Consider the following 15,466-nt stretch of genomic DNA (forward strand, 5'->3'; position numbering starts at 1 on the left):
TCGCAGGGCAGTGATGGGTGCTGGGTCAGACGGTAGCAGATCAAGGAGAAGCAGTGGTGAGAAAGTAAGCGTTGGCCCTCCCTTATTGTGTCTCTTCTTTGGGCTTCCATTGTCATGGTGCTACCCTGATGCTATCTTTCTAGCCAGTCCTTCTTGGTGTCTTTGGGTTCCTCTTCCTGTCCTCTTAAGAAGAGTAATTCCACAAGGTGTAGCCTTGATTCTTTTCATTTGTTCAACAAATATTTACTGAGATCTACTGTGTGCCGTAATCCATGCCAGACACTAAGGGAGAGTGATGAGCAAGATGTGTTCAGGAGCCTACATTCTTGTAGAGACAGACAGACATTCACTTTAATTCAATTGCAGTAAGTACTCAGAGAAAAGCAAACAGTGCTCTGAGCGCATCTGTCAAGGGGCCTGATGTGGCCCTGGAGGTGCAGGGGAGGCTTCCCTGAGAAAGTGACGACGTGGGCTTTCACTTAACATGGAGAGTAGCCTTTCCAAATCCAGGATGGCATGACTTCACAACTTTCAAAAAGTAACAACTTCACAAAGGTGCTTACCTATTTCTAGGAAACAGGTCCCTGGGCTAAATCTCTAAGGAATCTTGCTGTAGGGATCTTCTCTCCAGTATTAGAAAAGGATGTAAAATAAGTAATATAAAGTTAAGAGATTTTTGAAAACTGTCTTTCATTTTGTTACTAAAGCAGTTCTTATCATGAACAAAAAACTGAGGCTGAATTTAAAGAATTAGACTTAAATTGGAGCTCTTCTCTGGGAGTGAACTGCAAGATGAGAGAGATAGTAAATGGTTCACTTGAATGGATGCAATGAATTCAAGCTGCAGAAGACCTAAGAGAGGTTCAATTTCTTCGAATTCTTATCTTCTTCTTCCCTTAACTCACAGATACATGTAACCAAATATTAGAAAGATGTAGTTGCTGAAAGCTTTTCTAAGGAACATCTTGATTTGGCATACATACTTGGCATAGGGATTAATTTTATCTGTGTTTTTAAGCTGCTTCCTCTGAAATTAAGCTGATATTTTCTCCCTTAATGTTTTAATTAAAGATTGATTAAAATTAAGAAGTGTCTCTATCAAAGATGCTGACTTGGTAGTTGCCATTATATGGTAACAAAGGAAGATAACATGGTCTATGCTAAAGCTAATTAGGCCAAGGACCCTCAGATCATTAAGTTGATCTGTTGGTAACTCTGAGTGACTGCGGAAGTCACTGAGCTGGTAATGGCTTCTGGTTAATTCTGGTTAATGATTTGAAAATAATACTGATGTGTAGAGCATAGAAGCCAAGGTCAAAATGGTCTCAGAGAAACCTGCTGGCTGTGGGATTCTGAAATGAATGAATGGATTTAATAACCATGTATGTGTATGTATGTGTACATACAGTATATTTAAAGCTGTGTTAAGGAGTCGTGACCTAAACCTGTTTATATATTGCTGGTCTGGGGCTGGCAATGAGCTCCACATTTGTTCCCCAGAGAAACTGCTCAGGAAGGCCTTTTGTCCATCTACCTGTTTCACTGCTGTCATCTCATCATTTCCTTTTTTTCAAGAAGAAAAAGAGCTAATCTAACTTGGTGCTGGGTCTTAGATCAAATCTTCTGGAGAATGATCAGCTGTAGGCAAAAAGGGAATAACTTATTAAAAACATTTCATAATGTTATAATGTGTGTATTTGGATAAACTTTTTAAAATAAAAGAATATTATCATTGAGCACTTAATATCTGCCTAGTGTTTTCATCTACATCACTTCATTTAAATTTCATAAAGGCCCTAAAGGTAGGAGTTACCATTGCTCATGTTTTACAGCAGAAATAACTATACAGAGAGGCTAAGTAATTTCCCCCAGGGTCACTCAGCTAGTAAATGATAGAGCCAGAATTCCAAGCTGAGAATTTCAGACTCAATTCATATTCAATTTTCCTCACTAAGCTGATAGAAGTATGAAGACTCTTGCTGTCGTTGTAAATGACAATGACTCTAAAGTAAAGGGTAACTACAAGACGGCATTTCAGAACCTGCTTTCTTCAGTTGCATCCAAAGTAGCAAATTTTTAAATTTTGCTTATTTAGGCTAATACTGAAATGAAATTATGTTCCTTTAACATATGCTAAGTAGGAGAGAAGGAAGGGAGCCTGGAGGTAAGATGGAAAGGTGAGGAGTCCAGGGTAGGATGAGGATTTCTCAGAACACACAAGGATTTAGCTCAAGTGTTGCAAAGTAGATAGCATTTTGAATCCCACAGCTCACATGGCTTATGAGAAATAAAGAGCATTCACTTAGTCAAATATTCACTAGTGTCCAACTATGCAAATACTCATGCTAACTACTTTGAGGGACACAAAAATGGATACATTAAGATGAGGGTTTGGACATTGCATATAATCAATAAATGCCAAAATTAGGCAGTAATGATAAAGGCTAAATTAGTTACACATATTAAGTGATTTAAGAGAGCAGGAGAGGTGGTGAGCTGGGCTGGAGGGGAATCAAGGTTTTGAGGAGATACGGGACTTCTGCTAAACCTTCAGGTATGAGTAGAAATCAAATAGGTAAAATGCTAAGGAGTGTTTCAGGTAAGTGGATGGAGTGGATGGTCTACATAGGAAATAAGACTGGATAGACAGTGGGGATCAAAAATGTAGTTTCTCAACTGACAAAGGATTAATTTGCAAAATATACAAGCAGCTCATACAACTCAATGCCAGAAAAACAAACAACCCAATCAAAAAGGGGAAAAGACTTAAATAGATATTTCTCCAAAGAAGACATACAGATGGCTGACAAACACATGAAAAGATGCTCAACATCACTCATTATTAGAGAAATGCAAATCAAAACTACAGTGAGATATCACCTCACACCTGTCAGAATGACCATCATCCAAAAGTCTACAAACAATAAATATTGGAGAGGGTGTGGAGAAGAGGGAGCGCTCTTACACTGTAGGTGGGAATGTAAATTGATACAGCCACTATGGAAGGTGGTATGTAGATTCCTTAAAAAAGTAGGAATAAAACCACCATATGACCCAGCAATCCCACTCCTAAGCATATACCCTGAGGAAAAGACACATGTATCCCATTGTTCATTGCAGCACTATTTACAATAGCTAGAACATGGAAGCAACTTAGATGTCCACCGACAGATGAATGGATACAGAAGTTGTGGTACATATAAACAACAGAATATTACTCAGCCATAAAAAGGAATGCATTTGAGTCAGTTCTAATGAGGTGGATGAACCTAGAACCTATTATACAGAGTGAAGTGAGTCAGAAAAAAAAAGATAAATATCATATTCTAACACATATATATGGAATCTAGAAAAATGGTAAGGAAGAATTTATTTACAGGGCAACAGTGGAGAAACAGATATAGAGAATAGACTTATGGACATGGGGAGAGGGGAGGAGAGGGTGAGATGTATGGAAAGTAACATGGAAACTTATATTAGCATTCCTATATAAAATAGACAGCCAACGGTAATTTGCTGTATGACTCAGGAAATTCAAACAGGGGCTCTCTATCAATCTAGAAGGGTGGGATGGGGTGGGAGCTGGGAGGGAGGTTCAAAAGGGAATATATGTATACCTATGGCTGATTTATGTTGAGGTTTGACCGAAAACAACAAAATTCTGTAAAGCAATTATCCTTCAATAAAAAAATAAATTAAAAAAAAGTGTAATATATATTAGAAAAAAAAAATGTAGTTTCTGGGGGGGGGTGGGGGGTGGGGATAAGCACTCACAGAAAGAAGGGTGAGTACAGACAGAAGCTAAGGGAAGACCACCTTGAAGGCTTCCGTTTTAAAAGGCTACAGCATAATTTATGTCTGTTTTTTCCGTGGGAACCATGTGCGTACACGCTGGCTGTCCAATCACGCTAGCTCTCTGCGTTCCTAACAGAGGATCTTTTGTTCCAAATAGCAAGGCTCAAAAGGGACGGAGTCTGATAAAATCACACTGAGGTCAGTATCCCAGCTGGTGCAGGGCTTATGCCATTCCATAACACACCCTACAGGAAGCAGCTTGAGACACACAGCTGACTGACTTCCATAGCAGGAGTCTTGTGGCAAGCAGGGTGGGGTGGGGACTGGCCAAGCATGGAGGGCATTCTTTAGCCCTCCATGACTCAAATTAGTTCACTAAGATCCTGACTTGATCCAACAGATCCGTTTAAATCACTCTCAGAACCAACACTTTTTTTTGCTAAAAGGAAAACCACAAAGTTTCCCCAGGCAATGGAGCTATTTCATCAGTTAACTCTTACTTGTCATGGAATCTGAAAAGGGCAAGATTCCAAAATCCTCTGTATTTCAAGAAATAGGCTGAATAATCCTTTGTTTGAAGTGGCTATTCTGTGTATTATAGGAAATTCAGCAGCACCCACTAGATGCCGGGAGCAGCCTCCCCAGTTATGACAGTACCAAACGTCTCTAGATGTGGTCAATGTCCCCTAAGGGCCCAAACTGCCTCCCCTACCCTCACTGGGGCCACTGGTCAAGCATGAGCTTTGGTGCCAAACATCTTTCCAATCCCAGCTCTAACATTTACTGCTATGTGGCTTGAACAAATTACTTTAACACCTTCAAACCTCAGTTTTCTTATCTGCAACTGGGATTTTAAATGTCTGATTCATGGAGGTGGGGGTGGGGAGGCAGTTAGGACTGGAGATCATTTAGACTCAGGTCTCTTACTATTCTTGCCGCTATGTGCCTACTACTGCAGCTCTTTGCACCTGTTTCTCATGCTGCACTGCCAACTAGAGACTGAGATCCCAGCTTGCACGAAGGACTGACCCAGAGCCAGTGCTCAGTAAGGATGGACTGACAGGAATACAGAACCCCTTCCGCCTGACCTCCACGAAGGGATCCAGGGACCATCACCTTGGAGCTCTCACTCTCATCCCTGATGGCCAAAGTTGTGAAAGGTCCACATTTCAAATCACAGGACCAGTGGTAGGAAAACAGCTTGTAAAGGTTCAGGGGAGAAGTGTATCATGTTACTCTTTCACAGACAATACCAGACACTGGTATCTGAACAGCACCCCAGTAGTGGCAGTGGCAAAGTGTGAAGGAAGGTGGGGAGGGAACACATTCTCCCCACAGCGAGGCTTTTCTACCCGGGACAGCTGAGACTTGGGACGAGTCCCTCTGGCAGGAGACAGCCTTTGTGCAGTGATGTTTTAGTGCAGTGACCTGACCTGACCTGACTCCCTGTGGGACTGATTTTATTCCTGGTAAACCAACCACCTCTAACAACAAAGTGCCTTTCAAAGCAACTCATCTCACTTCCTAGAGGCTCACCTCTTATGGCTTGTGTGCCAGAGAGCTCATTGGAAAGTACCCAGGACTAGGCTAAGGCTGAGGCCACTTACCAAGCATTTCTAGACACAGCGAGAAACAGCCCCGTTCTGCAAGCCTGTGCTTATCTCAACCACATCCACTATTCAAAACTCAGTGACAAACCCAAGTTCAGCACAGGGTAAATTCTAGTTTTTCTGGATACCCGTGTTTCCCACGATGATCAATCTTAGTTGCAAATGCTACATGCTGACATGATGTGTGAAGAATTTCAGTAAACGCAATTGAAACTGCTCAGTCCTTCCTTCTGGTTGAGGATATATTCATTTGTTGCTTCCCTTGCTATCAAAATTTCCAGCCGGATTTTTGTGAAATTCATCAACACTCTCTTGATGCCCTTCCATCTGATTTTACTACCTTCACTGAGACGTGAGGCTCCTCAAGGTGATGTAATGGCTACAAGCTTGGGGTTTTGCCTGTGGTGCTGATACTGAAAATATTAACGGCAATACTTTAAAATGGGGCTGGAAAAAGTTCAACATGCAGCTAACTTAAAGGTCTTAAAGACTCCTTCACCTTCTCCCCACCCAGCTGCAACGGTGGGGGTGGAGAGGATTATTACACAGCATTGGAATTCTGGGGGGGGCGGGGAGGTGCAGAGGGAGATGCTCACATAAGGGTTATAAATACCAGCAGCCAAACTGTGAGCTCCTGGGCTGAGAACAACTGACAGCCTGTAGGCTCCCCTTAAAGGCACAGAGCAAGGAAGCTCCCTGGAGTATTTCCACAAAGGAAGTTCCTCTTCTTCAGAGGAACGCTCCATCAGCTGAACACCTGCATCAACAACGCTACGCAGAAGAAACCAGCCGCAGATGCCAGGAAAAGCGACGAGGAGATTTTAAACCAGACAGAGATCAGCACCAGGAAAAATAAGGAATCCAGGGCCTGGCCTAAGGGAAAGCTGATTTACAGAGGTGTTGCTGCTTCACAGTTATGATCAGATTACCAGAAGGTGACTTGCAACATTAAGATCTACCTTAATCAACGAGCACCTTTTCCAACTGAGTTCTAAATTATCCACAGAGAGGCAGCAATTTTCTCCTTCCTCAGGCAGTGGTTCTCAACTGAGGGGATTTTTCCTTCCAGGGGCATCTGGCAATGTGCAGTGGCATTTCGGGCTGTCACATCAGGGAAAAGCTGTTACTGGCATCGAGTGGGTAGACGGAGATCAGGGATGCTGCTGAACGTCCCACAATGCACAGGACAGCTGCCTACAACCAAGAACTGTCCCACTCCAAATATCCAGAGTGCTCAGGCTGAGAAACCTTAAGGGCATTCTTTCTACTTCCTTGGACCCCAGTTTTTATCGGAGTTGTCGTTGTTTAGTCCTGTGCTGTGCTAAGTCGTTTCATCGTGTCCGACTCTTTGCGAACCTCCAGGCTCCTCTATCCATGGGATTTCCCAAGCAAGAATACTGAAGTGGGATACCATTTCCTCCTCCAGGGTATCTTCCTGACCCAGGGATCGAACCCCGTCTCTTGTGTCTCCTGCACTGGCAGGCGAATTTTTTACCACTAACGCCACCAGGGTAGCCTGGTTTAAGGAAGAAAGAAAAAACCAACACAAGCCAAGGGTCAGCACAAAGTTGGGGGGGGAGGGGCGTGCAGGTCTACTCATCTTATCTTGGCTGCTGCAAAGCTGGCGATACCTAAACCTCCGGAGACAGACGAGTCATACCAAGTGTGATTTCCTTTCTCTCCAAGGGCAGGCAGATAATGCTAACCTCACTTGCTTTCCTCTCTGGTAAGTCTAACTGGCAAACACACAGAGGAGCTGATACTGTCTTTGTAATTATTTGAAAAGGAGTGAAATATCCATCATTGTCCAAATTGGCAGTCTCTCAGCTCCATGGCAGGCCCTGTCCTCCAAGAGTTTTTACATGTGCTCTCAGGGAAGCTTATGCTTGCTTTCCATGAGGCCAAAAAAAAAAAAAAAAAAAAAAGAATCAAATGAACAAGTTTATGGGGCTTTCTTGTTCTGGCTTCACAGTAGGATAGAGGTCTCCAGACACAGGCTGCAAGGGCATGCAGTCCCTGACCCTGGGCTCTGCTCAGTCTCAATCAAGACTGAGGACGGCCCTAAGGAAGCCCGCGGCCTCACCAACAGCCCCTCAGACCCACACGTCATGACTGAGAGGCCGCTGTGGGTCCTGAGGCGGATACAAGGGAGGGGCTAGTGTAAGACTCAGAATGATCTCAGTTCTTGATTACAAAACCTACACAGGCAATTTCAAAACGTCTTTGTTATCATCAGACTTCATAGATTTCTTCTCTACATCTAGAGTCTTTTTCTTTCCTTCCTAGAAAGGTCACCCTGAGGGAATTCTTTGGCTTAAGTTTCAATGAAATAAAGGTCCTTCCTTTCTTGTTAGACTCTAGTTATGTATACATTTAATACAATTCCTTTTTCTCAATAATCAGAGACTCTCTTGTTCAGGAAAATGGAATTTCCTGAAGAGATTAACCAAAGTCTTTTCCTTCCAGTTTCTCCAAACATATTCAATATTTTCTTTCATGGCTTTCTTCCTTTTTTGTGGAAGACAGAGACAGCAGAATGCAGTAAAGTGTCTAACCCAAGAGGCTTGAGGTCTTTGCCTGTTTAGTGGGAAAGGACTCTCTTCCCTTCCATCTCATGGGTCCTCGCTGGCTGACCAGATTTTATCAATTATTCAGAAGCAACTGAGGGAAAAGTCTTTCCTAGGAATAATGACTTCCAGTTTTTCACATTCATTTAAGAAGAGAATCATTTTCCCCAGAGGCCAACTGCCTTTCCAAGCATTTATCAGCACTGCTGCACAGTCCCAGGCAAGCCTGGGGTCCTCCACAGACCTGACTCATCTGTCCATTCAGACCATCCCCAGTGGAATCAGCAGGGTCATAGCACAGCCCGCATTTCCATCTCACAGATTCATACTCTTCTCTTCAGCAGATTCTGTGCTGAGAGCATGATCCCATTGTAAAAAGAAAAGAGGTGAAAACTTAAAACGAATGCTGTTTTTTAATACTTATCTTCATCTTTGTTTTTCCTTATTAAAAAACAATTTGAATCTGAAAGCTGAATCACACTACATGCATCTGGTCTGCTGCTGGGGTGAGGGAAGATGAGTCTATCGTTGGAATACAGAACACATTAACCTAGGAACTCAGATCATGAAAATGACTCAGTCCTCAGAATGGGTCCAGAAAGAACTTCCCTTGGATCAGCCTCTTGGGGTCTATGAAGTGAGATACACAGCTTTTCCCTTCTCATTGTTTTCACTTCCCATGAGTTCAGCACGAGCCCAGCCAGGATTGTCTTCCTTCCCACCTGCCTTAAGACCTTTGCCGGGAGGAGGCAAAAACTCTTCCCCAAGCCCTTGCCTTGGTAAGGTGGATCTGGGGAACCAGACTGCTGATGTGCACCCCCAACTTGAGCAGGGTACACACAGGGCACGCAGCTTCACCGCCTTCTTCTCGCACTCATCTTCCAGTCTTGCCTTGTCAACACCAGCTCCCTGCAGATAAACACGCTGGCCCCAGCCCTCACAGCCACAGTACTGGTGGTGGGAGGCTTCTCAGCAATCAGTGAAACATGTCTGCTATACCGAGCAACTCAGCAGCTACTGAACCCCGAGTGCTGCTGGGCTATACGCTAGGATACAAATAAAATACAAGGATGTCCAGGAATTTACTAAAAGCTTTCAGCAGCATCACAATTCAGAATGTCTCTAGAAACCAAGGATTAAATGAACAGGAAACAATTACTTGTCCTCAAATCCAAACACTGTATATGCTTGTCTGTGGATTCTTTTTAACATCCTAGGTCATATTTAATGCAATTTTAACAGGCTTGTTTACTTTGTTTTCGGCTCACTGAAGATCTGAAGGAAGAGATAGACTGCTCAAGACAGTGAAAAGTAATAGCAGTAAGAAATAATACCTGGTATCAGGGTAATGGGGGAAGAAACAGAAACTACATCCCCCCAAATAGACACACACACACAACTGAACTTAACCAGTACAGCTATTAGAGGCCCTTCAAAACAAACTCAAACTGCATGGTAATTTAAGAACATTTAGTACAAAGTAGCCCCAATGTGTCTCATGTCCCTGAGGATATCACCACAGTGGAGAACAGTTACAATCTGCTTAGTAATGTTAACCTGCACTTGTAAAGAAAAATTTACAATATAATGTAATGTTTAGGAAATTAGGCAAATAAGAATTAAAATAATTCCATATAAACCAGAATCTTAGTTTGATAAGACTAACTTGGTGCCTCAAAGGATAAACTTCAGTTTTCTAAAAAAACCTCATTTAGTTGATTAGACAATTGATTCTAATTAACCTGGATTCAAGTAAACTGGACACATGAAGCATGCCTATAACAGAAGCTCTGCTTTCGAGGGGCTTACAGTGGAAGAGGGAAGAGAAGCCCATGTGACACAGCAGGAAAGGCCACCCGGTCACTGATCAGGTAGGGGCCTTTCCCCGAGGATAACACCTGGGTTTGTGGGTTTGAACTTTCTCTACCTACCCTTTCCTTACCCAGGGCCTCAAGAATCCCAGCTGTGATAACTAGGGCTGCTCCACATTGCACTGTCAGGGGGTCTTCAGTCAATGTCTCGCCTTAGTGCGGAACATCCCCTAGCCTAGAGGGGTCCTTCTGAAACAGCCACCTGGATCTTGTCTACAAATTTGTGATCTTTTTCGGGATCATGTGGCTCTGACCTGGTGTCATACCACCTTTCCATCCATATTTTTAATAGGAAGAATCCTGACAGGCAGGGACTCTGAGAGAACAAGTCTGATGGCAAAGCATTTCTGTGTAAGTAGGAACAATTGCCACTGGTAACAGGAGTCAAGCGCTGGAAGTACCCTTTCCAAATCTACTCCAGGAACCAAGAAGGAAAGAGCAGGTGCACAGGCCTCCAGCAGGGGAGAGAGGTCCTTTCAGGTAAGTCTGGGGTGAAAGGCTCACCCCAAGCAGTGAGAGCCGACACCCGACAGACGGGCCCAAGTTCCGAGCCCAAACCTGGCAAATTTGCACTTTTGAGTCAACTCCTGTCGTCTTCCCCTGGTGTTTTAATAGAGACTCACAGAAGTTCAGGACTGGAAATTCTGACTCAGGCAAAGAATCAAAATATTTTTGCAACTAAGGTTGTGCTTCTCAAACTCTTCTACATGCAGAGAACTTGTGTTCTTGAGGAGTCTGGGGCATAGTCTTAAGCACTACTTGCTACAAGTGGAAAATTTCTTTGAAGTGTTATGTTTTGTGTTAATAGTTCACGAGGATTTTTCATTTTCTTTCAGAACACATAAATCATGTGTCCGTAATTTTCCCTCCAAATCTGTGAAAAAAACCCCCACACTTTAGGAAGAAGAGTCCATGTTTATCTTATGGGTTCTTATACCTCCATCTGAAAAACAGAGCCCTCAACCAACATTCACTGCTGTTACAAAAGTTAGTTAATGTGAACTCCCAAGAAATCACAAGAGAAGATTCTTAGAATAAGAAATAAGGTTCAGTCTGTCTATATCCTTAATCGGCTATAAACATTAAAATAAATTAGAATAGAGGAACATTCAACCCAGTTGGTCAGAAGTGCAAGAGACTATTTAGTCTGCAAACTGTGTGCTCTGGTGGGACGGAAGTGAGACTAACGAAACCAGAGACAGAAGTGAAGATGCGCACTCACTCGGTCTCCAAGTTACAGGAAAAGAAATACACATATCAGACAGGAAAAGGTAAAAAAACAAGGGCAAGGCTTACTTTAAAATCTGCTAATTGTTGGTTGATGACATCCACCTCGGTCCCCACGACCCACTGGAGGGCCTCCCCCTCCTCTGCTGCCGTGGTCATATCATTGAGCACTTTCAGCTTCTGATAGAAGTCCTCCACGCGGCCCAGGGTCAGCTCCAGCTGCTCCTGCCGAGCTCGGCTCCTCTCTGTAAGTTTGCTGCACTGTTTGCTCAGGGCTTCTAACTCCCTCTTGAGACCCAGCAGGTCCAGAGTCCCCTCTTCCTCCAGCATTTGTCGGCACTCTGCTTCTGAGGCCTCGATGTCCAGCTTGAGGGCTTGGATCTTGTTAAGGAACAGCCGCACGTCCTCAATCTGGGACTGGAGGCTGTCAGTGTCTCGGCCGATAGCACCCATGCCATCCAGCTCATCGTCCAGGTCTGCCAACTGAGAAAACATTTCTCGGACGCGGCAGTGAAACTGGCCAATCCCCTCCAGCTTGTTCTCCATGGCCATGCAGCCACTGTTCACTCTTTGCTTCACTTCTAGGAACTCCTGCTGGGCAACTTCAGCTTGATGGAGAAGCTGGGAAGCATCAGATCCATCTGGGGCATCCTCCACCAGACCCCGAGTGAAGTTCCGCAGGTAGTCCACCTGGGGCTCCAGGGTCTGTAGCACTTCCTGCTGGGCTCTCAGCTTCTCCAGGTTCTTGTTGCTGCAGGCTTGAGAACCGAGGGCATCAAAAATCTCAAGTTGGTGTTTGGCCCCTTCGACTTTCTTTTCAATATTCTTAAAACTTTCCTGGAACTCCTTGAGCCTCTGAGTCATTTCTTCAAGGGACCCCGTTTTGGCCTGTAGCTCTTCTGTGATGGAATCCATGTTCTGGTTGATACCAGCCTTCTCATCCCGGATGTCATCCTCATCTGTCTCTGAAGAGTTGATCAAAATGTCAGCAGCACTGTTCAGGATTTCCAACAGGGAGCGGCGCTTCTCCACCTCGCTCAGCATAGCCTTCGATCTGAGGAGATGGGACTCCAGCTGCACGGGATCCAGAGTGACCCGCAAGTCAGACGTCTTGGCCTTACAGTCTTCTATCCACGGCACCAGGTCTTCCACGTGCCACTGGTATTTCTGAGCCTTCTGCAGACAGTCCTTGAGCCTGGACTGTCTGTCTGCAGTTTTTTTACTAAGCTCTTCCCAGTGGCTCTTGAGCTCAACCAGCTGGTTTTGTAGAGTCTTCTTCTCTTCTCCAGGAGGGACAGAAAGCAGCAGAGATTCTCCTTCTGCCACAATCACCTCGTAGGAACCACTGTGCTGGTTAAGGCTCTTCTGAAACTCTTCATTCTCCTGTAGCTGAGACTGTAGCTGCTCCAGCTTTGCAGAGATTGGGCGGTTTTTTGCTTGCTGGCTTTGTTTGTCATCCAACCAGGTTCTCAGTTCATCAAACATTTGCTGGAACTGCTGGGTGCTGGCAAGAGCTGCCTGGAGTCTGTTCATGCGATCAGCTGAAATGAGAAAACCAAATTTAAATCATCAAGTCTGAACATGGCATTCAAAATGTTTCCTGGGAGTATATGGTCTAATTGTAGGAAAAGGAAACTGATGCTAACCAAGGGTCTACCTAAAAGAAGCAGAGCTAAGTTCTTTCATATACTGCATCCTACACAATCCTCACATCAAGTCTGTAAGGTGATTTGACTAAGACAAGTAAACTTTTAACTTCTAAGCTGGTAAAAAGCCATAAATGTCTTCAGATAAAGAGACAACAAATTAATAACAAAATTTTTCTTGTACAAGACCATCATAAGAAGTCTAGAACATGTTCTAATTTTGTATATATGATATATATGCATGTACACATAGAATATAAATGAGTATCAATGAAAGTACGTGTGTAACTGTACCTATAAGTACATCTAAGAGCATGAATCTCTACCTGCTGGCTGGATTTATACCAGCACTCTTATCTTTAGGGTCACGGTATATAAAGCCATGTAAAGTCATTGCTCGTGACCAATCAATGTGTGATGACCTTGGCAGTCCTCACTGTAGCTGGACAAAGGCATAGGGTCACACCGTTCTGAGTCCAAAAGCTACTTAAAGGTCACCTTAGATTCTTGGGACCACGAATCCATTCCTTCTTTTGGCTTGCCAACAATGATGGCAGCAGTGTGTTCTTCACCTCAACTCACCTGCAAGGTCTTCTAAACCTTGGAGGGGCAGGGCAACAGTCTCCAAACGCTTCTTCAGCTCATCCTTGAGGTACTGCTCACCAATGAGCACTGACAGCTCATCGCAGAGTGTCTGCGCCTCCTTAATCTCCTGGTCTAATTGCTCCACGTCAGATCGAATCTCGCTGGTCTCCTCCAGCTGCTGCTTCACAGCCTCGGGTTGGGTGCTGATGGCCGACTGGCCGCTCAGTCGCTGCCCAACTGCCTTTACTTTCTCTGATAAGTCCTGCAGCAGCTCCTGGTACTGGGTGCTTTTGACAACAGCTTGGTCAATATGGTTGGAACGGGAATTGAGTTTGTCAGTCAGTTCAATCCACTTCTCATTGATGCTCTGGAGCTCCTTCTGCACTTGGCTGGTGGAAGCAGAGGCATCTCCAGGGCCTGTTAGGATGCCCTGAGCAGCCTCGTTCAGCTGCTCATGCTGCTGCCTGCGTGCTTCGAATTCCTTCAGCATAAACTGTGATAGAAATGACACCACAGTGTTTAGATAGAAAACAGATCTAAAAACAGTGTCAAAACACAAACTGATTTTAGATTGTGCCAAGTAGTGCCAACTCCTTTTGAAAATAAAGCAGAAAACTCCAAAGACCAGGCTACTGGGAAAATGCAGTATCACTTTTAACAGCTGCTTAATTAAAAAAAAAAAAAACTTATTTTGAAAGGATCATTGATTGTGTCTATTTTATTTCTCTTCCTTATTTGTCCTATAGTGTTTCAACATCAGTTACTAAGGTCCGCCTTGGTTGGGAAAACAAAGTTTGTTGACTGGATTGGCAATCGTCAGCTCTGCCAGGCAAAACCCAGGCCTCTGAATGAGGAACCTGAAACCCTGGGTATCAAAATGAACTATGTTACTGGCAGAGCTTGCCATTTCAACTCTAAATGCCCTGTTTTGCTTATTTCCTTTCTCAAATTTCCAACAGCACATATAAAACTATACATTATAATAAAGCACAATTAGATAAAAAGCTTCTTTAAACCAAGTACTATTCCTTTTCACTCTTTTCTATCCACTGCTTCACTCATCAAAGAAGTTAAGATCACAGGCTCTGGAGTTAGACCTCTGGTTCAAATCCTAACTCCATCACTCACTAAGCTGTATAAACTTAGGCAGGTTTTTGAAAAGTCCCCAGCTTCCTTATCTGTAATATGAGGATAATAAAGTACTTACTTGGCTGTTGTTGGGATTAAATAAGAAAACTTATGGAAAGTACTTAGCACTGTGTCAAAATAAATATGCCAGGACCTCAAGGACTAATAGATATGTAAATAATGAACCATAATAGAATGTAACAGAAATTAAAATGCTAAAATGCTGACATGAACGTGGAATTGTGAAAGCAAGAAGTAAAGGTGGTTAATTCCTCAGGGGGTGACAAGCATAGAAGAAGGAAATCAGAAGGGCTTCCAGGTAACACTGAGCAGCACACAAGTCCTCCCAGGAACAGAGAGTGAGGCTGGTCAGAGGAGGGCCTGGGCACCGCAGAGGCGCGGAGACCCCCAGATCTGTGAGTGCAGCGTGCTCAGGGAGGAACTCACTCTGGGGTGGGAAGAAGCCCGGGTGTGTGGGGGAAGAGCTGGTGAGACAAACTGGCACTAGACTGTGCAAAGCCTCATGCACCATAGTTGGAGGTATTTGAGCTTTGTTCAATAAGCAGCCAAGAGCCATGGAGGCATTTTAGTATATTCAGATATATGATTTAAGAGGATAACTTGATAATTGTGTGGAGGATAAACTAGACCAAGAAGCCCTTTAAGGGGCTGCTGTTACGGGAAGAGGCCCGAGATGTAGCCTACTAGCATATAGAGTGGAGAAGAGAGGCTTAGAACAGTGGTTCTCAAATTGGGGTCTGGGGGCCCCTGGGAGTCCCTAAGCCCTTGCATGGCATCAGTAAGGTAAAAACTACTTTTATAAATACTAAGATGTTGTCTACCTTTTACGATTCTTATTTTCTCACGACATCGGCTATCATGACAGACTGAATGCAGAGGCAGATATGAAAATCTATGAGACTATTCTATTAAGTGAGACATTAAAAAGTTATTTATTTATTTTTATTTTTTATATTTATATTTGGCCACAGCTTGCGGGATCTTAGTTTCCTGACTAGAGTCTGAATCTGGGCCCT

General features: G+C 43.8%; 1 protein-coding gene across 22 annotated transcripts in view; it reads right to left on the reverse strand.

Moving 5' to 3' along the window:
- The window catches only part of MACF1 (microtubule actin crosslinking factor 1), a 340,946-nt gene that overhangs the window by 73,692 nt on the left and 251,788 nt on the right, over positions 1-15,466 (reverse strand). For all 22 annotated transcript variants that reach the window (XM_070786801.1, XM_070786798.1, XM_070786806.1 and 19 more), the window contains 2 exons: positions 13,299-13,794; positions 11,140-12,611 (listed from right to left, as the gene is read on the reverse strand). In XM_070786801.1, the coding sequence (XP_070642902.1) occupies positions 11,140-12,611; positions 13,299-13,794 (1,968 nt within the window). The remainder of the gene's footprint in view (positions 1-11,139; positions 12,612-13,298; positions 13,795-15,466) is intronic.

Source organism: Bos indicus, chromosome 3, assembly GCF_029378745.1.
Source record: "Bos indicus isolate NIAB-ARS_2022 breed Sahiwal x Tharparkar chromosome 3, NIAB-ARS_B.indTharparkar_mat_pri_1.0, whole genome shotgun sequence".
NCBI lineage: Eukaryota > Metazoa > Chordata > Mammalia > Artiodactyla > Bovidae > Bos > Bos indicus.